The sequence below is a fragment of the Trachypithecus francoisi genome, unplaced genomic scaffold, assembly GCF_009764315.1.
Source record: "Trachypithecus francoisi isolate TF-2019V2 unplaced genomic scaffold, Tfra_2.0 Lachesis_group20, whole genome shotgun sequence".
NCBI lineage: Eukaryota > Metazoa > Chordata > Mammalia > Primates > Cercopithecidae > Trachypithecus > Trachypithecus francoisi.
In genome coordinates this window covers 50,285,945-50,310,541 of record NW_022681466.1, presented here as the reverse complement: position 1 = coordinate 50,310,541, position 24,597 = coordinate 50,285,945, and the positions used below count along the sequence as shown (strand labels likewise).

Genomic DNA, 24,597 nt, shown 5'->3' with positions numbered 1-24,597 from the left:
CACTGCTGCCTCATGACAAAGAGCAGAGAAAATGGGGCTGGGCTGGATATTCTGTTTTTTCTTTTTCCTTTTTTTTTTTTTTTTTGAGACGGAGTCTCGCTCTGTCGCCCAGGCTGGAGTGCAGTGGCTGGATCTTGGCTCACTGCAAGCTCCGTCTCCCGGGTTAACGCCATTCTCCTGCCTCAGCCTCCCCAGTAGCTGGGACTACAGGCGCCGCCACCTCGCCCAGCTAGTTTTTTTGTATTTTTTAGTAGAGACGGGGTTTCACCGTGTTAGCCAGGATGATCTCGATCTCCTGACCTCGTGATCCGCCCGTCTCGGCCTCCCAAAGTGCTGGGATTACAGGCTTGAGCCACCGCGCCCGACCTTCTTTTTCTTTTCTTTTCTTTTTTTTTTTGAGATGGAGCTTAGCTCTTGTGGCCCAGGCTGGAGTGCAGTGTCACGGTCTCGGCTCACCGCAACCTCCGCCTCCCGGGTTCAAGCGATTCTCCTGCCTCAGCCTCCCAAGTAGCTGGGGTTACAGGTGCCCGCCACCACGCCCGGCTAATTTTGTATTTTTAGTAAAGACGAGGTTTCTCCATGTTGGTCAGGCTGGTCTCAAACTCCCGAGGTCAGGGGATCCACCTGCCTTAGGATTGATTACAGACATGAGGCACTGCGCCTGGCCTCTTTTTTTTTTTTTTTTTTTTGGAAACAAGCTCTTGCTCTGTCACCCAGGCTGGAGTGCAGTGGCGCAAACTTGGCTCACTATAACCTCCGCCTCCCAGGCTCAGGCAATAGTCCCACCTCAGGCTTCCAAGTAGCTGGAACTACAGGCATGCACCACCATGCCTGGCTGATTTTTGTATTTTTAGTAGAGACAATTTTGCCATGTTGCCCAGGCTGGTCTCAAACTCCTGGGCTCAAGCGATTTGTCTGCCTTGGCCTCCCAAGTGCTGGGTTTACAGGCGTGAGCCACAATGCTTGGCCTGGATATTCTCATCCAGGGCTTGAGGGCAGTCAGTGGAGACCATTTGGGGTGACATACTCATCTTACAGATGGGGAAACAGGTTGCACAGAGCCTGGGACTTCCCAAGGCTGTGTTGAGGCCAGACTAGAACTCGGTTCTCCTGGCTCCAGGTCTGAGGTCTTTGCCCCATAGTCAGGAAGGAATCTGGGTTAGGACTCCAGAGCCCTCACTCCTCAACCAATGTGTCCATGTTAAATGCAGATTCCTAGGCCCCATTGACTGGCCCAGGATGTGGGTGGACCTGGGAATCTGTTTCCTTAGCACGCTCCCCTAACCAAAATTCTAGAATCACTGCTGTGGACTCTTCCCATTGGCCCCAGCGCTCCAGGCCTATGCTCTGGGACTCTGTGCTTCAATCCCACATCAAAACTCACCATTCAAGAATTGCAGCCCCTCAATAGGGATGGCACCTGGTTAAATAAAAATAAAAAAAAAAAGAATCCCAGCCCCTGCTGGGTGCAGTGGGGCTCCTGCAGTCCCAGGTCATGGGGAGGCAGGAGGATCTCTTGAGCCCAGGAGCTCTGGGCTGTGATGCTGTATGTTGATCGGGTATCTACACCGAGTTTTGCATCAATATGGTGACCTCCTGGGAGCAGGGGACCACAGCGTTGCTTGAGGAGGGGTAAACAAGCCCAGGTCAAAAACAGCAGGTCAAAACTCCCATGCTGATCAGTGGTGGGATCGCGCCTACCAGTGGCCACTGCACTCTAGCCTGGGCAACATCATAGCAAGACCCTCTCTCTTTAAAAAATCAGAAAAGAATCCCAGCCCCTGACTAATTTACTTCATTTACAGCGTTGCTTATCTGGTGCCTTTGAGGACAGTGGGTCCCAAGGGAAGGAGGCAGAGACAGTGTCATGTTGTGGTTGAGGACATGCACCCTGGACCCAGGCAGGCTGGGATCAGTTCCTGAATCCGCCACTTGTAGTCCTGTGATCTTGATGTGTTTCCCCCCCGTCGGTGCCTTTGTTTCCTTTCCTGTAGGTGGTGATGCCTTCCTCCTAAGATGTTATGAGGATTAAATGAATTAGTAAAAAGTACTTAGGTTAGTGTCTATCGCATAGTTAAATGCTAAGTGTTAGCTGCTGTTACACCATTTTACAGGCTGAGAATGTTATGCAGAGAGATGCTGAGACTTTGCCGAGGTTATGCAGACTCTTGAATGGCAAAGCTGATTGGGGCTTCTACCCTCGTCCCACATAGTTCCTGCCTGGGCACCTACCGTCTTCCAGTGCCAACCGTGGCTCTGCTGGTAGATTATAGCTTGGCATGAAAAGACCCTCTGCACTCCCCCATTCACTCATGTACCTTCCTACACACTCTGGGGTTGGGGTAATTTCCCCAGTCCCAGTAGCCAGGAAGGCAGAGTCTATGAAAACCAGGTGGCCATACAGAGCACAGCTGAACTTCCCTCAGCCCTCAGAGTCCCTAATGGGGACCCAGGACCGCTGGAGATGCTACCACCTTGAGTCTCAAAAGCTCAAGCTTTATTATGTCAATGCTCATTTATACTCAAAGCTTATTTCCATTTTTCTGGAAGAATTTGCACTTCAAATCTCTGCATTTTGGTTTAAGGGAATGTTCTCCAACATCAGCACTCCTGGCTCTCGGTGTCAACAAGACCACTTCCTTCCCTGTCTGGAGAAGAAAATGGAGTTAAGGCCCGGCATCCTTAAACCATACCTCCTGCATCTAGCTCCCAAGTATTTCTTTCTTTCTTTTTTTTTTTTTCTCTTTCTTTTCTTTTCTTTTTTTTTTTTTTTTGTGAGATGGAGTGTTGCTCTGTCACCAGGCTGGAGTGCAGTGGCGTGATCTCGGCTCACTGCAACCTCCACCTCCTGGGTTCAAGCATTCTCCTGCCTCAGCCTCCTGAGTAGCTGGGACTACAAGTGCCTGCCACCACACCCGGCTAATTTTTGTATTTTTAGTAGAGACTACAATGGAGCTTTCACCATGTTGGCCCGGCTGGTCTCGAACACCTGACCTCAGGTGATCCGCCCGCCTCAGCCTCCCAAAGTGCTGGGAATACAGGCATGAGCCACGGTGCCCGGCCACTTCCTAGTATTTCCAGAGGAAACAGAAAGTGCTCTCTTCTTGGTACCCTCCTTCTTCATCCCTGCCCCCAGTCTTTCTCTCTGACTTAATTCTCTTCTCTGACTGGTTCTGATCCTAAGTTTGGTCCAGGGACACGACAGAAGTCTACGTCCCCACTGATCTCAGCCTCAGAATGGGCTTTGTGGTACCCCTGTCCCCAGGTTGCTCTGAGGACGGAGGGACTGAGTGAGGCCGTTCAAGCCTGTGGAGGGCCCAGGCACACACCACCCCACTCCTGCTGCCCACCGCTCTCCATCTCAGCGCCCGAGGGAGGGCAGCTCCATTATCGCTCTTTTTCTCTCCTCCCATCCCTGCTGTGATAGAATCTGCCCTGAGCTTGGGGCCCATTCTAATTAAGGTAACTGAATGCCCAGGCAGCTGAAACCGGTCCTTTGCAAAATAGCAAGTGGAGGGCCTGCCCTTGAGGCCCAGCCTGCCAGCTCCTGTTCGCCCTCGCCTGGTGTTCAAGATGACTGGGCCCTGCAGCCCCAGTGAAGGAGGGGCCTGGGAAGGGGAAGGGGACAGAGAGCAGGTTTATTCGGGGTGAACTGCGCTGGTCCATTGCAGTTTACACTCAGTGCTTCCAGGAGCTGGAAAGGCAAACAATAGATTTGGGTCACGAGGGGGTTGGGGGAGGAGATGGTCAGATTTAGAAGGATTCTAATGCCAAGTAGCTGGTGCTCAGGGCTCTGGGCTGTGAACTTGGGACCCTTCTGATCAGAGCCTCTCTCTCTCCCTTCCTCTGCTCAGACCCCCACGCACATGCCACCACTGTCCTGGGCTCCTTTCCCTAGATTTGAGAGGCCCAGGGCAGAGTGGAGAGGGCTTTGGTCTTGCATCCAAATCCTGGCTCTGAATGTCCTTTTGCAGGTTATTTAATCTTTCTGAACCTCAGCCTTCTCATCTGCGAAATGGAAGAGCAATGCATTCTCTAGTGGATCTGGGTTGTGTGGGGCCTGAAGCTCTTACCACATGTGGATCTCTTTTTAAGGTGAAGAATTTCTGGCCGGGCGCGGTGTCTCATGCCTGTAATCCCAGCACTTCGGGAGGCCAAGGCAGGTGGATCACGAAGTCAAGAGATCGAGATCATCCTGGCCAACATGATGAAACACCGTCTCTACTAAAAGTACAAAAAATTAGCTGGGCATGGTGGCGGGCACCTGTAATCCCAGCTACTCGGGAGGCTGAGGCAGGAGAATCGCTTGAACCCGGGAAGCGGAAGCTGCAGTGAACCAAGATTGCACTACTGCACTCCAGCTTGGTGACAGAGCAAGACTCCGTCTCAAAAATAAAGAATCTTAGCATCTTGTGCAAAGTTTGCAAAACACTTAGCCATGTGAATGCACTGTCAGGGCTCCTCTGGAGCACGTGAGAGTCTTAGAAGCTTAAGCTCTGTTAGCTTCACAGTAAATCCAGATGTGTTCACACCTACCTGGTAGGACTGTGAAGGATTAACTGAGCTCATATTTGAGCTCCTAGAACAGTGTCTGGCACAGAGTAAGCCCCTCATAAGTATTGGCTTTCATTCTTATTGCCTCTCAGGGTCCCTGTGAGCATTAGACATTTGCAGATTGCCCAAGTAACATCAAATGTGGTGTGGGCAGATGCTGTGCACCTGACACATGCATTCATTAGCTCATCTAATGTGTAGTGTTCACAATGGGCCAGGTGCCATTCTGAGCACTGGGGAACCAATGGCCCCTCTTAAAGCTTTCGGTCTGGGAGGGGTAATCAGGCAGTTAATCACACACATAGGCAGGTCCAAATGTAATGAGGACAGGTGCTATGAGAAAGCAAGGCAAGGCTAGGCACAGTGGCCCATGCCTACAATCCCAGCACTTTGGGAGGAGGATTGCTTGAGCCCAGGAGTTTGAGACTAGCCTGTGCAACATAGTGAGACCTTGTCTCCACAAAAACTGGAAAAAAAAAATTAACTGGGCATGGTGGTGTGTGTCTGTAGTCCCAGCTACTCAGGAGGCTGAGGCAGGAAGAGCACATGAGCCCAGGAGGTTGAGGCTGCAGTGAACCATGATCATGCCATTGCACTCCAGCCTGGGTGACAAAGTAAGACCCTCTCTCAAAAAAAAAAAAAAGGCGAAACTATATCTAGGGAAAGAAAAGTGAGGAAATGATTTTCATTTGGGGTATAAGGAAAGGCCTCTTTGAGACATTACGAAAGAATAGGGAAGAATTCTTATTCTCGTTTCTGGTTTGCTTGCAGTTTCTGCATGTCCATCCGTAAGGCAATCTGGCAGGGTGACATTAATTAAAGCAACTAAACCGTTTGGTGGTCCAACTAAAATCTAAGCAATTATTATCTCCTCTGAGCCTCTCAACAACTCTGAGATGAGTAAGCGGAGACCCAGGCAAGAGTGGCTTTACCTGAGCTGACACAGGTACTAAATGGAGGAGCTGGGATTGAAATCTCCACCCGACTGCCTCACAGGTCCTTTCTTCACATTGTGTGGCTGACACAAAGCAGGGGTGCTCCTGCAGACTCATGTGACCTCATGACCTTCTCAAGGGCCACATGGTCTAATCTCCTCCCCTCTCACTGTGGGAACGGAGGAAGCTGAGGGCCTGAGCATCGCTGCTTCTGAGACCCATCCCACATCCTCTGCCTGCCACTATCAAAATGGTTGTGACCTCCCTGGGGCAGCAGAGTCCAAGAAAAGTCAGTCTCCCAGACACAGGAAGCCCTCGTGTGGTCCTCAGGCACCTGCACCATGGGTACGGCCGCAGATCTGGCCCTCATTGATGCAAACACCAGCCCTCTCCTGGCTTTCTGCTCTACCCACTGGCACATTTCTTCCCGGAAGGATGACTGATGCTCTGCTACTTGTTGCCTTGGAGGTGCTCACAGTGACATACATGAGATGCCTTAAAACCATGAAGGTGAGAGTTCAAAAGGCAGGTAGGCAAGCAGGGAGAGCCCAAGTATTGGGCCCAGAGAACTACAGTAGGGGAGCAGGCTTATCTCTGAGCATCCCCACAGGCCTAGCAGAAGCAGGAATGGATGATACATGGCTCTCATGATCCAACGGAGGGAAGCAGGTGCTTAACACATGGGCTGGGGTGTGGCACCATGGGGATGAGTACTGCTTAAGCACCTACCATGTGCCACCCACTCTGCTAGGTGCATGAAGCCAGTTACTGAGTGGGCCTTGAAACCATCTTGTGTGGTAGGTATGTTTATCCCCATTTCACAGATGTGAGCACTGAGACTCAGAGAGGCAAGTGAACATTGTCTCCTCTATAATGACCATCCCCTATAAACTCCTGGCAGGAGGGCCTTGCCAGCTGAGTCATGGCACTCATCATAAAGGCTTCAAGTGGGAGGGGAGTCATTAGCGAGGAGACAATGGGCCACATAGTAGATGCAGTTTTCTATAGAAGTTTTATTTAAAAAATCAATGTTACTGTTTTTTTTTTTTTTTTTTTTGAGACGGAGTCTTGCTCTGCCACCCAGGCTGGAGTGCAGTGGCCGGATCTCAGCTCACTGCAAGCTCCGCCTCCCGGGTTTACGCCATTCTCCTGCCTCAGCCTCCCAAGTAGCTGGGACTACAGGCGCCCGCCTCGTCGCCCGGCTAGTTTTTTGTATTTTTAAGTAGAGACAGGGTTTCACCGTATTAGCCAGGATGGTCTCGATCTCCTGACCTCATGATCCGCCCGTCTCGGCCTCCCAAAGTGCTGGGATTACAGGCTTGAGCCACCGCGCCCGGCCTACTGTTTTTAAATACAGAAACGTTTGATATTTCCATTAGTCCTGGTTAAAAGCTGAAGCAAATGTTTTAAAATCATATGTGATAAAAGTATATCTGGGAAATGAAAGGTTTTTTTTTTTTTTTTTTGAGATAGACTTTCACTGCCACCCTGGCTGGAGTGCAGAGGTGTGATCATGGCTCACTGCAGCCTTGGCCTCCTGACCTCAAACAATCCTTCCACCCCAGCCTCCTGAGTACCTGGGACCACAGGCACACACAACCATGCCCAGCTAATTTTTTTTTTTTTTTTTTTTGGTAGAGATAAGGTCTTACTATGTTGTCAAGTCTGGTCTCAAACTCATGGCCTCAAGCGATCCTCCTGCCTCAGCCTTCTAAAGTGCTGGGATTACAGACGTGAGCCACTGTACCCAGCTGGAATTGGGAGTTTTTTAAGTGTCCAGGATTATAATATTTGGTCACATATCTCAGAGCTGGAGCACTCATAGAAGTGTAAACATATTGAGGTCACAGGAACTAAGTGCTTTAGAGATGCTACCCCAGCCAAGCCCCCAACAACTTTGTGAGAGAGATACTATTCTTATCCCCATTTCACAAATAACAGGCTCAGCTGTCAAGCAGGTTGCCCAAGGTCACCCAGCTGGGAAGTGGCCAAGCCCAGCTGCAAAGTCAGGGGCTGCTGAAGGGGAGACAGATGGCCGTGTGCCCAGGCGTGAGCAGGCTAGAGGTGCTGGGGGACAGTCTGGGTGTGCACAGAAGCAGCTCCCGAGCTCTCAGTGCTAGTGTGAGGATGAAAGGCCTCGCCCTGCTGCTGCCCAGGGGGAGAGCCTGAGGCTCAAGCTGGCAATGAACCTTGCAGGCTGGGCCTGGACCTGTGTCTGAAACAGGGAGCCTTGTCAGGTGGGGAGGCGCCTTGGCTGAAGCCCTCAAATGCAGAGTCACAGGGCCAGGCGCAGTGGCTCACACCTGTAATCCTAGCACTTTGGGAGGCTGAGGTGGGTGGATCACGAGGTCAAGAGATCGAGACCAGCCTGGCCAACATGGTGACACCCCATCTCTACTAAAAATACAAAAAATTAGCCGGGCGTGGTGGCAGGCGCCTGTAATCCCAGCTACATGGGAGGCTGAGGCAGGAAAACAGCTTGAACCCGGGAGGCGGAGGTTGCAGTGAGCTGAGATCGTGCCATTGCACTCCAGCCTAGGGAAAAAGAGCAAAACTCTATCTAAAAAAAAAAAAAAAAAAAAATGCAGAGTCACGGAACAGGAAAGCGGCTGCTCACCTGAGGTCAGATCCCCAGACCTGGCTGACTGCCGCCCTGGGCTCATAAAGAACCACTGTGCAGTGTGCGTGATGAGCCCTCTCACCATACCCAGTGCGGGGAACCTGGCGAGAGAGTGGCTGGCTCTGTCTTGGGGGTCGGGGCCAGCGCACGGAGCTGGCAGCCAAGCTGGGCCTTATGTGCTGAGTCATGGCACTCATCATAAAGGCTTCATTCAGAGACACGGCTACAGGCGGCCCCAGCGCTCACCATCCCAGGTCCTTACAACGGCCCAGGATGAGTCCCAGCCGCGCACCAGGGATACACCTGTGCATGGGAAGACACGGTCCCTTCCCTCAAAGAATTGTGGTCCGAGGGGAGAAGGCAAGACCATGAACAGGGAAATAAGTCAGTAGCGCCCATGCTGATAGAGAAAGTGGGTAAAGAAGGAGAAGCAGAAGGGAAGACAGAGATGGCCATGGTGGGGGGTTTTCTCTAGGAAGAGGGCCTCATGCGGGAGGTGACCTGAGCTGAGCCAGACAGAAGTGAGGGATGGAGGCCAGGCACGGTGGTTCATGCCTGTAATCTCAGCACTTTGGGAAGCCGAGGAGGGTGGATATCTTAAGGTCAGAAATTCGAGACCAGCCTGGCCAACATGGTGAAACCCCATCTCTGCTAAACATACAAAAATTAACTGGGTGCAGTGGCGGACACCTGTAGACCCAGCTACTCAGGAGGCTGAGGCAGGAGAATCGCTTGAACCTGGGAGGTGGAGGTTGCAGTGAGCCGAGATTGCACCACTACACTCCAGCCTGGGCGACAGAGCAAGACTCTTCTCGAAAAAACAAAAAAGAAAAAAAGGAGTGAGAGATGGAGGCACATGAGGTGAGGGAGTGGGAAAGAGCGTGGCTGTTTGGTGGCTGAGTGATGGGAAGCAGGAATGGAATGGAAGGAGGACCCGGGCGGAGGTTCTGAGAGCACAAGCAAGGAGTCTGCACAGGAGGCCAGGTGAGGGTTTTCAGCTGGGAAATGACAAGACTTGCTTGATGTTTTAAAAAGATCTCTGGCCAGTCACAGTGGCTCATGCTTGTAATCCCAGCACTTTGGGAGGCTGAGGCAGGTGGATCGCTTGACACCAGGAGTTCAAGACCAGCCTGGACAACAAAGCAAGACCCAGTCTCTACAAAAAATAAAAGAAAGAAAGGAAAACTAGCTGGGCATGTTGCATGTTCCTGTAGTCCTAGCTACTCGGAGGCTGAGATGGGAGGATCACTGGAGCCCAGGAGTTAGAGGCTACATGAATTGAGATCACGCCACTGCACTTCAGCCTGGGTGACAGAGCGAGACTCTGTCTCAAAAAAGAAGCCCTGCAGCACCTGGAGGAAGACAGCACTGGAATCGGGAAGAGTTAGATGGTTGCATTTGTCCAGGGAAAAGAAGGTGAGAAGGAGGTGGCTTGGTCTAGGGCAGTGAGAGGTGGTCAGCTCGGCCAGGCTGCCAGGACTGCTGATATGGGTGGAGGAAAGAGTCATCCAGGGCTATCCCGTGGTTCTCACCTGAGCTCCTGCATGGAGGTTGATGCCATTTGCTCAGCGGGCATGAAGGGGAAACTCGACATTTGGGCGGTGGGCATGTTAATTTGAGCTGCCCACTGGATAGTCAGTTGAAGTTGTCTGCACACTGGTATGCATCCACATCCCCTTGAGGTCCAAGACCCTTGATCTCCCACCTGCTGGAAGTGTTGGCTGCTGCAGACCGTCCCCAGGAGCCAAAGGGGCTACCTTGCCCAGGATGACAGATCCACTCTGGGGCAGCCCTCATCTGAAGGCTGGTCCATGTGGGGACACAATGATTTTGCCCCCTTACCTCTTTCTGGGCAACTTTGAAGGACTAGCCTGGCTCCAGATGACCCAGGGGTCAGCTGAGGCTCCTTGCAGCTGCAATGCAATCCACTTCTCCCTCTGCCTACCTTGTATCCCTTGTGCCCTCACAGGCCAAGCCCTAAGACATTCCCCAGTCAACTTCCTCACAGGCAACTGGATGCATTTAGTTTGGAGCTCCAGGAAGAGGTCTAGGCTGGGCGACAACAATGTGGGGTGAGGACATCATGGGAATTTGAAGTCTCAGGCTAGGTGAGAAGGGAAGAGGATTGAAGCACAGAGCATGCCAACATTGAGAGCTGAGGAGGTTGGAAGGGTGGTGCCCTGGAACCAAGCCAAGAAAGGTTTAAAGGGACCAGGCGTGGTGGCTCACGCCTGTAATCCCAGTACTTTGGGAGGCCGAGGTGGGTGGATCACTTATCAGGAGTTCGAGACCAGCCTGGCCAATATGGTGAAACCCATCTCTACTGAAAATACACAAGTTAGCCAGATGTGGTGGTGCATGCCTCTAGTGCCAGCTACTCAGGGGGGCTGAGGCAGGAGATTCACTTGAACCTGGGAGACAGAGGTTTCAGTGAGCTGAGATTGCGCCACTGCCCTCCAGCCTGGGGGACAGAGCTAGACTCCACCTCAAAAAAGAGAGAGAGAAAAAAAGAAAGGAAGTGTTTAAAGGAGAGATTTGGTGCCTATAATCCCATCTACCTGGGAGGCTAAGGCAGAAGAATAGCTTGAACCCAGGAGGTGGAGGTTGCAGTGAGCCGAGATCACGCCACTGCACTCCAGCCTGGGCATGACAGAGCGAAACTCCGTCTCAAAAAGAAAAGGAGAGATTTACCTCGCCAGGTGCTATGAGGATTGTTCGGGTAAGATGAGGACCCATGACACTCTAGTTAGTTCATTTCAACCGCTGTAGTGTTCAGGGAGGAACTCGGAGGAACTTTTAAAGCCAGGGGCATAATCTGGTGAGGAGAGGAACTCGTAGAGAAGGAGAAATGGATGATTTAGAAGGGGAGTGGCAGGAGCAAAACCTTGGAGGGGATGGGGTCCAGGGCCCGCATGGAAGGGTCCATCTGTGAATAATACTTTGTATCAGGAAGAAGGCAGAGTAGAGGCACCTGTGCAGGTTGGAGCGTAGACCTGGTGGGGAGGTCATTAGGCACGGTCATTGGCTGTGAGTGAGTGGTGGGAAGCAGTGCTGGAGATGAGAAGACAAGAAGAAAGAGTCAGCTTAACCTGCAAGTCTCCCGGCTGCAAAGGGCACTGGTGTGCTTCAAACCTAACTCTGGGCTTCATTCGCTGGAAAAAGCACAAAGACATTCTAAGCTGTCAAGACGTGGTAGGTTCAGCAAGTAATACTAGTTACAGTAAAAAGATTTGAGCTGTTGCTATGCTAAGCATTCGTCGTGCATTCTGTCATTTAATAAGCCATCCCTCAAAACCCCTGTGACACAGATACAGTTGGTCCTTATTAGTTGCACATTCTGTATTTGCAAATTTGCCTGCTTGCTGAAATTCATTTGTAACAACAAAATCAATACTCGCAGAGCCTTTGTGATCATTTGCAAACATTCTCAGGGTGGTGAAGATGTGAGTTTCCCAACGTGCATGTTCCCAGCTGAGGTCAAACAAGGCGACAAGCGGCCGTCTTTTTTCAGCTGTCATACTGTAAACAAGTGTCCTCTTCACGGTCTAGTTAGTGCCACATTTTCTGCATTTTTGTGTTTTTTATTGGCGATTTTGCTATTTGAAATGGCCCCCAAAGGCTGTCTAGTGTTCTTAAATGCAAGAAGGCTGGGATGTGCCTTGTGGAGAAAATAACGACTGAGTGTTAGATAAGCTTTGCCCAGGCATGAGCTACAGTGAGTTGAATGTTAATGAATCAGCAATATGTATTAAATACAGTGTCTTTAAACAGAGACATGCTTAAAACAAGCTTATGCATTGATTGATGAAAATGTTGTGATCAGAGGCTCACAGGAATTCAACCAGTATTTCCCCTAGGGGCAATGTTTCAGTATTCACGATTCTGTGTTCTTAGTGACTTCATAGAGCATAACTACTGCAAATAATGACAATCGACTGTACTTTTTTTTTTTTGATATGGAGTCCTCTGTCGCCCAGGCTAGAGTGCAGTGGTACAATATTGGCTCACTGCAACGTCTGCCTCCTGGGTTCAAGCGATTCTCCTGCCTCAGCCTCCCAAGTAGCTGAGATTACAGGCGCACATCATCACGCCTGGCTAATTTTTGTATTTTTAGTAGAGAGATTTCACCATGTTGACCAGGCTGGTCTCGAACTCCTAACCTCAAGGGATCCACCCACCTCGGGCGCCCAAAGTGCTGGGATTACAGGTGTGAGCCACCGTGCCCGGCCTCGTGTGTACTATCAACCCTGTTGGTCACATAAGAAACCAAGGCTAAGAGACTAGACAAGCTACAGGTAGTAGTAGCAGAGCTGGGGCTGAAACCTGGGCTGGCAGGGCACTACGGGGCTTCGCCCCATGAATGTGGCCTTGTGATCCAGTGGGGACCGCAGGGGACCTGGCTTGGAAGAAAGGTTTCTTTTTTAGGACACCCCTTGAGCAGCCGGTCTCCCCACTGCCCTGGCCTCTCCAGTTTCTACCTGAACACAGACGCTCCCTCAGCCCGCCTGGGCTGCAGCCACAGAGCTGTTGCCAGGCTATGGTTTTCCCCTAAGCGGGTGGAACAGTGGCTCTGTGTCCAGAGGCTGGACGCCTTTGGTTTTCCTTTGCCCTGCCCAGCCCTGGCAGGGGAGGCACAAAGGAGGCATCTGTGACTGAGCACGGAGGCCAGCCAGTCTCCTGACACCAGCCCATCCGGTCTGCTGCAGCCTCCTGTTTATTCAGGGATAAACTTGGGCAGGCCCCAGGGAGCCACCCTCTCCTCAGCCCCACCGCCTTCTCCACAGGGCAGAGCCCACAGCCCTTCTTCTGTCTTTTGTGGCGTGGCTTGCTTGTTGTGGTTTGGGATACTTCTTCATCCCAGCATCACTGAGATAATTTAGGAGACAATTATGGGAGACTCTGTTTGCTTTCAGAGTGGAGTTACAAGCCTTTCAGTGTGTGTCCTTCCAACCCCAGAACAGACTCAGAGTTGTCATCGTCCACTGTCATCCTGGCCTGTTATTCTTCTCTCAGGAGGCGGCTAAATCTGAGACTAATGGCTGCCACCTGGAGTGTTCCTCAGGGAGGCAGGGAGCACCCACACGACTGTGAGGAGGGGGCACTTACCTGGTGGGGGCTCAGTGCTCCCCTGTGGGGCTGAGGAAGGAGCCTGGGCTTGGGGAGAAGCTGGGTGCCTGCTGCCCACCCTCCTTGACTCATCAGATATAAATGAGAAGCCATGGCTGGGAGGGCGCGAAGCTGACAGCAGAGCCCCAGGTCCCCAGACAAGCTGTGGGGAGAAAAGCAGCATGGGTGTCAGAGGTGCCTGGACAGGCGGCCAGCAGGTCCACAGCAAGGCTGTACCTTGTTCTTCCTTGATCTCTGGGTGGCCAGCACTAGGCCTGGCCTGCGGTTCCTGCTCAGTGATTCTTGTTTGAGTAAAAGAATGACGGGGTGAATGAATGGATGGTCTTAGTTCTATGATGGTTACTTTGGGAAAGTTATTTTATTATACAAACCTGAGCTTCTCTTTTTTACATAGGATAATGGCTAGGTGCACAGTCTCTGGAGCCAGGCTGCCTGGGTTTGACTCCTGGCTCTCAACTTACTAGCTGTATATCCTTGAGTAACCTTTCTGAGCCTCAGTTTCCCCATCTGTAAAATGGGGATAATACCCCATTTTATCTGTAAAATGGGGATAATACCCCATTTTATCTGTAAAATGGGGATAATACCCCATTTTATCTGTAAAATGGGGATAATACCCCATTTTATCTGTAAAATGGGGATAATACCCCATTTTATCTGTAAAATGGGGATAATACCCCATTTTATCTGTAAAATGGGGATAATACCCCATTTTATCTGTAAAATGGGGATAATACCAACTCGTAGGGTTGTCGGGAGGATTAAATGAGCTCATATCATGTGAAGCACTAGAACGGAGCTTGTGTATATTAAGTGCTATGTGACCATTTGCTGTTAATACTTTTTTTTTTTTTTTGAGAAGGAGTCTCACTCTGTCACCCAAACTGGAGTGCAGTGGCTAGATCTCGGCTCACTGCAACCTCCACCTCCCGGGTTCAAGTGATTCTGCCTCAGCCTCCTGAGTAACTGGGATTACAGGCGACCACCACCATGCCCAGCTAATTTTTGTATCTCTAGTAGAGACGGGGTTTCACCATGTTGGCCAGGCTGGTCTTGAACTCTTGACCTCAAAGATCCACCCGCCTTGGCCTCCCAAAGTGCTGGGATTACAGGCTTGAGCCACCGCACCTGGCCAGCTGTTAATACCTTTAAGATGAACATAACATCTGCCTTCTGTGTGTGTTGGGAACCTGGTACATTGTCTTCCCAAGTGTGCTCTTCTCAGAATGCTGATCCCTTGTGTTGTTAGATAAGAAGGGTCCTGTCCAAGCCCAATTGCCTTAAGGAAGCCTGGGGTTAAAAGCTAGGGAGGCTTCTCTCCTGCACAGGTGCCTGTGACATCTCCAAGAGGGAGTGATTTGACCACAGATCACCTGCTTGCTATCACAGTGGGATGGGGTTTCCACAAAACACATCTTTGCAAACAACAAATACTTCTTCCTTCCCTCTATCCCTGGAGCCCTGGCCTCATCCTGCTTAGCTTATCTGGTGGCAGCCAGGGAAATGGCAGGATGTGTCTCCCTGGGCTTAGAACTGGGGCAGGAGTCAGCAGCCAAGTCAACACCAGGCAGTGGCCACTCCTCGGCTCTAAGCCAGCAGGTAGGACCACAGAGGTGCATGTGGGAGAATCACAGACACCTGATGTGGGCTGCAACTGATTGAGACACTGCTGAGCTGGACAGTGGACACCTGCAACCCAAGGATGATGAAGAGGAACTTGAGGCCTTTTATTGCTCATGGTCTTCAATCATCCTTATTAGTTTCTGCTGCTTCCCAGGCAATTCTAGTTGCTGTAAGTAAGCCAATGATGCAGCGAGAGAGGCAGAAGGGAGTCCTGAACATGGGCCAGATCTGGGTACAAATCTTGGCTCTGCCACCACTTAATCCTCTTGAGCCTCAGTTTCCTTATCTGTATCATGAGTGCGGTAACATCTAGTCTACAAGATTGTTGGATTAAAATAAGAAACGAAGTGACTGGCACATAGTTCATAGCTATTATTAATAATAGGCTGCAGGGAAATGTTCTCTCCTTGGTTTCGGGGCCCCTGTCCAAGGTTCCTGTTAGGTAGAGGAGTTGTTTCTTCAGAGTTGAGATCTGATGTGTCTGGGAAGCAGGCAGCTTGATCTTGAGAAAGGTCTCTCTCCTTCAAATGCCCATCTCAGGAACTTCAGAAAAGGCTTCTGCTAATTCACAAATCAAGTCCTCAGCTTTCCATTATCTGAGGGTGAGGGATTCTCAGTCCCATTCAGGGCCCTAACCATTCCCCAGGTGACTACTGTGTGCCAGACATGTTAGGAGCTTAAGTCCAAAGACACCAGAGGCATGGACCCTGTCCTCAGGAATTGCAGAACGGTAGGGGACCTGACAGGAGGCCAATCCTGACAATTCAGTGTGTTCCTCGTAGTAACGGAGCTTGTGATTGAGGCATAGAGATCATGAAGTCAAGGAATAATTTATTATCACTGGAGAAGACAGGGAAGGCATCACCTGGGAAATCATACCTGGGTGGAGTTTTGAAGGATGAATAGGAGTTTGCCTAGTGGACAGAGGAGGCCAAAAGTTTGGTACTAAAAACAGCATACCTACTCTACTCCCAACCACCTCCCTTTTCTAGGATTGGTGTGGGTCCGTCTGCCATTAGCAAGCTTTGTGACTATAGGTAAGTCATTTCTTCTCTCTAGGCCTCAGTTTCTCATTTGTGAAATGGGATCCCTTCCAGCTTTAATGCACTGTGATTTCATGTTTATGTAGGCCTAGATAATTGTTTTAAAGTCCTCATATTTGCAAAACACTTGGTGAAAGTCTTTGACTTTTTCTCTTCTAACGCACCTCCCAGTCTTACAAAGTGGGTTGTACTGTCTCCATTTGACTGAGGAGGAAACTGAGGCTTGGTGAAGTTACTTGCCTTTAGCCAATGTGTGGCAGATCCAGGCCTCAAATCCAGGTCTTCCGGCCCTGAGTTCCACTGTTTCTCCACTGCTCCACATAGCCTCTCATCCAACAAGCCCTCGGCGGCTGCACATAATGATCCTGGACAGATTACTGCCTTGTGCAGGCTCCTGTCAGATGTTACTCCTGATAGCTGGGAAGGAGGATGAGCGAGAACATTGTGTGCCAGGATGCCAGGCCTCGGCCCTGAAGAAGGAGCTTATGAGAAAGAGGCATGCAGGGAGGCAGCGGGTAGGATGTTGAGCATGGTCAAGAACGGCTGTTTTGGCCAGAGAGTGGGTGAAGAATAAAGTCTGGAGTAGCAGGCAAGTGCACAGCCACCCTTTCCTGAAGCAAAAATTGGTGCCTAAATCCACAGTGAAAATAGTCCCCCTGGCCGGGTGCGGTGGCTCATGCCTGTAATCCCAGCACTTTGGGAGGCCTAAGTGAGCGGATCGCTTTAGGTCAGGAGATTGAGACAACCCTGGCCAACATGGTGAAACTTTGTCTCTACTAAAAATAAAGAAATTAGCTGGGTGTGGTGGCACATGCCTGTGATCCCAGCTACTCCGGAGGTTGAGGCACGAGAATTGCTTGAACACGAAAGGCAGAGGTTGCAGTGAGCTGAGATCACACCACTGCACTCCAGCCTGGCGACAGAGCCAGACTCCGTCTCAAAAAAAAGAAAGGAAACAGTCCCCCTGCCTCCAGGGTCTCTGTGGGCCCGTACCCTGCTTTGTTTTTCTTTAGAGCACATATTATACATGTCACTCATTAATTTATTGTTTCATCATCCGACTTCTCCACTAAAATGTCAGCTCCACGAGAATCAATCAAGACTTGGTACTGATCAAGGCTGTGTCTACAACACCTAGAACAGAGCCTAGCACTAACTGTTCTTGAATGAATGAAGGAATGACTGAAAGAATGAAGGAATGAATGAAAGAATGAATGAAGGATGAAAGAATGAATGAAGGATTGAAAGAATGAATGAAGGATTGAAAGAACAAATGATCCCTTCACCTGTGATCATGTCAGCACCCACTGTTGTCGGCAAGTGTTTAGCAAAGCAGTTCCCAAACCGCTGCATCAGAATCACTGGGATCTCTAAAAACTGCCAACACCTGGCTTCCACCGTGACATTAGGAGTAGGTTGCCATGGGGTATGTTATTGACTTTTTTTTTTTTTTTTGAGACGGAGTCTCGCTCTATTACCCAGGCTGGAGTGCAGTGGCGTGATCTCAGCTCACCGCAAGCTCCGCCTCCTGGGTTCATGCCATTCTCCTGCCTCAGCCTCCCGAGTAGCTGGGACTACAGGCGCTCGCCACCATGCCCGGCTAATTTTTTTGTATTTTTAGTGGAGACGGGGTTTCACTGTGTTAGCCAGGCTGGTCTCGATCTCCTGACCTCATGATCCGCCGCCTTGGCCTCCCAAAGTGCTGGGATTACAGGCGTGAGCCACCGCGCCTGGGCTGTTACTAACATTTTTTTAGGTTCAAGTGATTCCAATCGTTTTTTAAATTCTTCAGGTGATCCTGATGTGCAGTGCAGTTTAGGAACCATTGCTTTAAAGGGTTGTCTACTCCTAAAAAAGGGCAGTCCACTCCTACAAAGCTTCCAGCTGAGTTAATGGCCAATCAGAGACATGGGCAGTGGTACCCTGGGTGGGACCTCTGTGCTGCCCAAGTCTGGGAGGAGGTGGGGGCGGTGAGGTGTGTGGGGAGAGAAGAGTTGCTTTCGCTGTCTGGGTTTGCAGTTACCTGATATTACCAAGAGTAGAGGAAAAGGAAGTTTTTCTCCTTGCCCTCACCCAATTCAAGTCAAAAGAAGACCTTGCTGGACTTCCTCCTCCCCTGCCACCTCCTCTTCTTGGATGACTGAATGAGTCAGAGGGGATGTTTGTTAGGGAGGAAACACTGGTTTTCTCACCATTTTCCCCCTTTCTTTGGGCCTGAATGAGTAAGAAAACCCATTGTTTATACATGCGCACGTTGACAAAAATAGAGCTTGGAGCTTCTGAAGACTCAACCTGGGCTCCAGAGTCAATAAGTCCAGGTCCTACTCCGTCTGCACAGCATCCAGCCAGTTGTTATGAGAGAACCCAGCCCCAGGGGCAGAGTGGTGAAATCATCCCAGCCAATGGACAGTCACCAACACCGGGGTGTTTGCCTAGGGAAACACCTTATTTCCACAGTCCAAGATCCTCTCCTGGGCTGGCACAGAGTTGCAGAATTGGAAGAGACCTAAAGATGCTGTCCAGCCAAGAGCTCTTCCAGGGGAGGAGTCTGAGGCCCAAAAAGTTAGGGAGAGCCCAGAACCCAGGCCTCCTGCATCTTCACTGGGTTTGGTGGGAAGAGGCAGAGGAAGGAGTGGTCAGAGAAGATGCCAGCTTAGTGCAGACCCCTAGACACATCCCCACTGGAGACAGAGGGCTCTGGGATCCAGGAGTCACCCCCATTTTTTGTCTAAATAAAAAATTGGGGGCCAGGTGTGGTGGCTCACGCCTGTAATTCTAGCACTTTGGGAGGCTGAAGCGGGCAGATCACTTGAGGCCAGTTTGAGACTAGCCTGGCCAACATAGCAAAACCCCATCTCTACTAAAAATACAAAAAATTAGCTAAGTGTGGTGGCGTATGCCTGTAATCCCAGCTGTTCAGGAGGCTGAGACACAAGAATCACCCGAACCCAGGAGACAGAGGTTGCAGTGAGCCAAGATCGCATCACTGCACTCAAGCCTGGGCAACAGAGGGAGACTCTGTCTCAAAAAAAAAAAAAAAAAAAAAAAAATTGGGAACGGGTCAAGAGGCCTCTGCAGTCTCCGAGTCCTGCCTACTTACTTGGTAGTCCCTTCCCTAAGCCACTGCTTAAGTCGTCAAATACTGAATTTATCACCTGGGATGAAAGCTGAGATTTAAGAGTTGTAGCTGAACTTCCTGAGTGTGGAGTCAAAGGACCTCTGAGAGAGAGGTGAGAGAGGATGAGTGCTTGTGGTAAAGTCCTAGCCAGCTGCCAGGGGGCTTTTCCACACAGAGCCCCAGCTGGGCAGAAATAATGTCCTCTAGCGGGGGGTGGTGGCTCACACCTATAATCCCAGCACTTTGGGAGGCCGAGGCAGGCGGATCACAAGGTCAGGAGCTCAAGGCCATCCTGACCAACATGGTGACACCCCGTCTCCACTGAAAATACAGAAACTAGCCAGGCGTGGTGTCATACGCCTGTAGTCCCAGCTACTCAGGAGGCTGAGGCAGGAGAATCGCTTGAACCCGGGAGGCGGAGGTTGCAGTGAGCCGAGATCGCGCCACTGTACTCCAGCCCAGGCGACAGAGTGAGACTGCGCCGCAAAAAAAAAAAAAAAAAGAATGTCCTGTGTGTGTGTGTGTTGACAGAATCAAGCCCTGCTAAGATGGACCGGGTTTGACTGATGCTCACGGTCCTGATTAATGACTGGTGTCCACCTTGGAAAGCACTAGACTGAGAGTCATGAGACCTGGTTCTACCCCTGGCTCCACCACTAACTGCCTGTGCTACTTGTGAGGGGAGATGCCATTTCCCACCTCTGGGGCTCATTCTCCTGTCTTGGAAATGATTATACTATACGAGTGATTTTAAACATTTTTAAAGCCATAGAACCCTTTATTCACATGAAGTCTCATGCAGAAGACAGCATGTACAGCAGACAGAAGTGGAGCTATTTTTGTGGTCCCCCTGAAGTATACCTTCCCTTTTGCAAAGTCGCCACAGAACCCTGAGGGTTCCAAGGAACTCAGTTTGAGAACAACTTGCCAGACTTTTTGTTTTAGCTCCAATACTATTTATATCAGCTGTTGTTTGTTCACTTGGCTAATATTGGTTGGCATCAGTTGCTTGGCTAATGTTAACATTAGGTAATGTTCAGAAGGGTTCTTTTCTCAAAATAATGATCATGAAACCATATATATATTTAGCCAGTCGTTCCACATGGCCCCAAACATGTGCAGAATGTTGCTTCTTTACACCATCTAATGTTGAGCTAACTCCTGCATGGTGGCAGCAGAAAGAAAATAGACTTAGGCCAGGCATGATGGCTCATGCCTGTAATCCCAGCATTTTGGGAAGCTGAGGTGGGGAGATTGCTTGAGCCTAGGAGTTTGAGGCTGCAGTGAGCTATGATTGCGCCACCACACTTCAGCCTAGGCAACAGAGCAAGGTCCTTTTTATTTATTTATTTATTTATTTTAGACAGTCTCCCTCTGTCACTCAGGTTGGAGTGCAGTGGCACAATCTTGGTTCACTGAAGCCTCTACCTCCCGGGTTCAAGTGATTCTCCTGCCTCAGCCTCCAGAGTATCTGGGATTACAAGTGCTCATCACTACAACCGGCTAATTTTTGTATTTTTTTGTAGAGACAGGGTTTTGCCATGTTGGCCAGGCTGGTCTCGAATTCTTCACCTCAGGTGATCTACCTGCCTCAGCCTCCCAAAGTGCTGGGATTACAGGTGTGAGTCACCGCGCCCGGCCTAACCCTGTCTCTAAAAAAAAAAAAAAAAAAAGGAACCTCACAGCAATGCTAAGAGACCAGGGTACCTAACTCAAGACCTTCCTTCCCCACATCCTCACAGGTGGTGCTGTGCTCAGAAGGCAGGATTATACTTCCTATTAACTCACTCTTAGTCCCTGTTTGAACCAAGGACAGAGTCCTAGCCTGTATTAGAGCCCTCAGATCCCATATTCATCCCGTGTCTAATCCCACCCATCAGATACAGTCACCATCCCCACCTCACCCCCCACTGGACTATCACTGCTCCTCTGAACCCTGCTGGAAAATGTGAGCCCTTACCTCAAAAGTCAGCGTCCTAAATTTTCCCTTGGGCTGCCTCTAATCCTCACCTCTGTTCCCCTCAGCCTCTTGCCATAATGATCATGAGTAATAGCTACTGTTTATTGGCTACTTGCTCTGTGCCAGGCTCTGTTCTATGTATTTTACTGGCCCTGATTATTTTGATCCTCACAATAGTTCTAAAACACATTCTATTATTATCTCCAATTTAAAGATGAGGCAATTGAAACACTGGGACTTAAACTTGCCTACGGTCATTTAGCAACAAGGTGGTAAAGCCAAGATACCGCCCTCGGCCCCAGTACCCATGCACAGAACCAGTGTGTCAGACTGCAGCTCACTCATGCTGCTGGTAGTGACTAGGAGCTACCATTTATTGAGCACCTGCAGCATCTCAGGCATTGCACTAGACACTTCATCATTTCATTGAAACTTCACAACTGCAAGAGGAAGAGTCTTATTTCCATTTTCTAGAAGTGGAGACTCAGGCTCCAAAACATTGACTTCCCTTGGTAAGTGGAACCGGGCAGGCTTCGAACCCAGGAGTGTTCAATGCATCTGTGGCCTTCCTCTGTCACTCTGCTTTTAAGGACAAGTACCTGGAGACATTCCCCACTCCACTACCTTTGAGAAAAATAAAGAGGGACCTACTGACACAACCCGTTCCACAGAGCTCTTGAGAATGTCACTCAGGCTGCCCGTGGTGAGGACGTGGAGGGGGCTTGACAGGCCTGACTTTCTCCATTGACCTTTGCTGGGAGACAGCCAAGACCAGAGAAGGGATGATCACCCTTGGTTTCTGCTTTTCTTTCTTGGTTCTGGACGATCCTGTCATGTGACCTGCTTTCTGGAGCCCAGTTAACCTTAGGGGCAACATTGGACTTGGAAGGGAAGAAGGGAAACCAAGATAGAGCCCCTGGACTCAGCCACATCCTAAAACCTTATGGAAGGCTGCTGAGTTAAGGTCTCAGGGTGGAGCTGGGAAGGCAGATAGAGTGGGCCCAGGGTGCATGGGCTCAATCACATACCACACCTTTGAGGAGTGCCTAAAATTAAGTGTACCCACTGTGCTAGGGTGTACAACATCCCGTGAGGTACCATTCCCATTTTACAGATGAAAAGACATTGAGTCTTAGAGAAGTAACAGAACTTGTCCCAGGACATCTGGGAAATAAGACTCAATTCAAACCCAAGTCTGTTTGACTTCAAACCAGTGGCATGATACACCACATAAGTACTTTTATTTATTTATTTTAAATAGAGACAGGGTCAGCCAGGCGCAGTGGCTCACACCTGTAACCCCAGCACTTTGGGAGGCTGAGGCGGGCAGATCACGAGGTCAGGAGTTTGAGACTAGCCTGGCCAATATGGTGAAACCCTGTCTCTGCTAAAAATACAAAAATTAGCTGGGCGTGGTGGCACGCACCTGTAGTCTCAGCTACTTGGGAGGCTGAGGCAGAAGAATCGCTTGAACCTGGGAGGCGGAGGTTGCAGTGAGCCGAGATTGTGCCACTACACTCCAGCCTGGGCAACAGAATGAAATATAAATCTCAAAATAAATAAATAAACAAATAGCGACAGGGTCTTGCTGTAAACCAGGCTGGAGTGCAGTGGTGCCATCATGGCTCACTGCAGACTGAAACTCCTGAGCTGAAGTGATCCTCCCTTCTCAGGCTCTCCAGTAGCTGGGACTATACGCACGTGCCACCATATCTGGCTAATGTTTTTATTTCTAATTTTTTTGGTAGGGATGGGGTCTTGCTATGTTGTCCAAGCTGGCCTCAAATACCTAGCCTCAAGTAACCCTCCTGCTTTGGCCTCCCGAAGGCACTGGGATTACAGGTATGCGTCACCACATCCAACTAACATGTGTGTTCTTTATGATACACCACATTGCTCCTATGTGTTAGAGACTGTGGGAGCAGACACAAACAAGAGAAACAGACTGGCCTCTGCACATAGATCTCTGAACAGCAAGGCATACCTTGCGAGGAGAGGGCTGGGCAGTGGAGTTTCTACCTTGGGGCCACAGCTCTAGCTCCTCTCTCAGGTGGCTCTGGCCAGGAGGCCCTCCTCTGTTTAATGCTGTCCCATTTGGAAAGTCCCCAGCAGTTCTGGGAGCCGTAGGGGCTGCTTTGCCTCAGAGACAAGCCCTGGTAAACATAGGGGCCGCTGATAATTTACTGGCAGGAGAGACTGAGGAGAAGGAATTTGACAGCAAAGAGGCAGAGAAGTGGGTAAAGCTGCTGTGTGTGAGCGTGGGTGCATGTGTGGGTGTGGGTGGGTGTCTAGGGTGGTGCAGGACCAAAGCACCCAGATGCCCTACTGATCTTGCCCGTGCCAAAGTGCCAGTGCCACTTTGTTGGCCAGTGAAGACTCAGGGAAGGCAAGGGTGGCTTTGAGCTAGACAGGAAGATAAGTCTCTGCCCTCACTCAAGTTATATAGTTCAACAGCAGGTCGAAGGCCAACCACATTTGCAATATTTGCCGCTTTACATTCATCTCATTTTGCCTTTTTAAAGTCCAGGGAATGGTTAAGAGTGATGGGGGGATGGCGAGTACATTTTTAAACATTTAATTTTTTGTAGAGACGAGGTGTCGCTATGTTGCCCAGGTTGGTCTCAAACTCCTGGCCTCAAAGATCCTCCGCCTCGGCCACTTTGTCCGAGCCACTGTGCCCAGCCTGAGGGCACATGTTTAACATAAATAATATTTACTAGCATTCAACAGGAAGGGTCCTCTCTTTTTTTTTTTTTTGGTTCTTTAGTTGCCGCTTGGTTCTTTATGTTCCTGGGCTGGTTATGGGGATGGTTCCGACTTCACATGAAAAGGCTGGGAAAGTTGTGGGTACGACTCAGGATGAAAGTCAGTCTAGGCGCCCCCGAACTCATTAGGGCGTGGAGACGGCGGCGGGCCGTGTGGGGTGGCGTGCGCCGTGTGAGCCGGTGAGCGCCGGCTGGAATCTCGCAGTGCGGTGACAACAAACCGTGAGGGTGGCGCGGAACGGGCAGAAGACTACAGCGCCTACCTGGTAGTGGCGCGAGCTCAAACGCCGCCTCCTGGAGTCCTGGCCCGGGCCGCACGGAGCCAGGCAGGCCCAGACGAGCTGCACCTACGGAGGCGGGGCCGGCCGCGCGGCCATTGGTCGGTCCCCCGGAGCCACCTGCCCCTACCTTTGGGGGCGGGGTTACCTGGGCCCCGCCCCGCGGCTCGGGTTCCCGGGCCCCGTCCCCGTCCTCCGCCCCCGCCCCGCCCCGGCGCGAGGCCCCGCCCTTGAGTTCCAAGGCCCGGGCGCCTCGTGATGTCACCGCAGCTTTGATACAAAGAGCCCTTCGGCCCACGCGGGTCTCCCGGCAACAGGCGCGGGCGGGGGCGGGGCCGCGCCTTCCACTGGTGCCCAGGAGTGCGAGCGGCGGCGGCGCGGCGGGAATTATTCCTGCGCTTCGGGGCTGCCCGCCGCGTCCCCGGGCGCCGCCGACCCGCGCCTGCTGGCTTCGGCGCCTCTGCCGGGGACCGGCCCGCGGATGCGCACTCCGCCGGCTCTCGGGAGCCAGGTAAGCGGCGGCCCCGGGTCTGGCGCTCGCGGGGCTCTGGCGGCGCGCACCTGGCTCCGTCCG

The 24,597-nt window shown here is 50.9% G+C and overlaps 1 protein-coding gene across 2 annotated transcripts in view; it reads left to right on the top strand.

The window, feature by feature from the left end:
- Positions 1 to 24,597, top strand: part of RAB11FIP4 (RAB11 family interacting protein 4) — a 150,052-nt gene that overhangs the window by 75,440 nt on the left and 50,015 nt on the right. Inside the window, exon 1 of one of the 2 annotated variants that reach the window (XM_033184284.1) lies at positions 24,261 to 24,534. The exons of the other annotated variant lie outside the window; for it this stretch is intronic. Coding sequence (XP_033040175.1) covers positions 24,505 to 24,534 — 30 coding nt within the window. The 5' untranslated portion in view covers positions 24,261 to 24,504. Of the gene's footprint in view, positions 1 to 24,260; positions 24,535 to 24,597 lie in introns of those variants that run through there. 2 annotated transcript variants of the gene reach the window in all.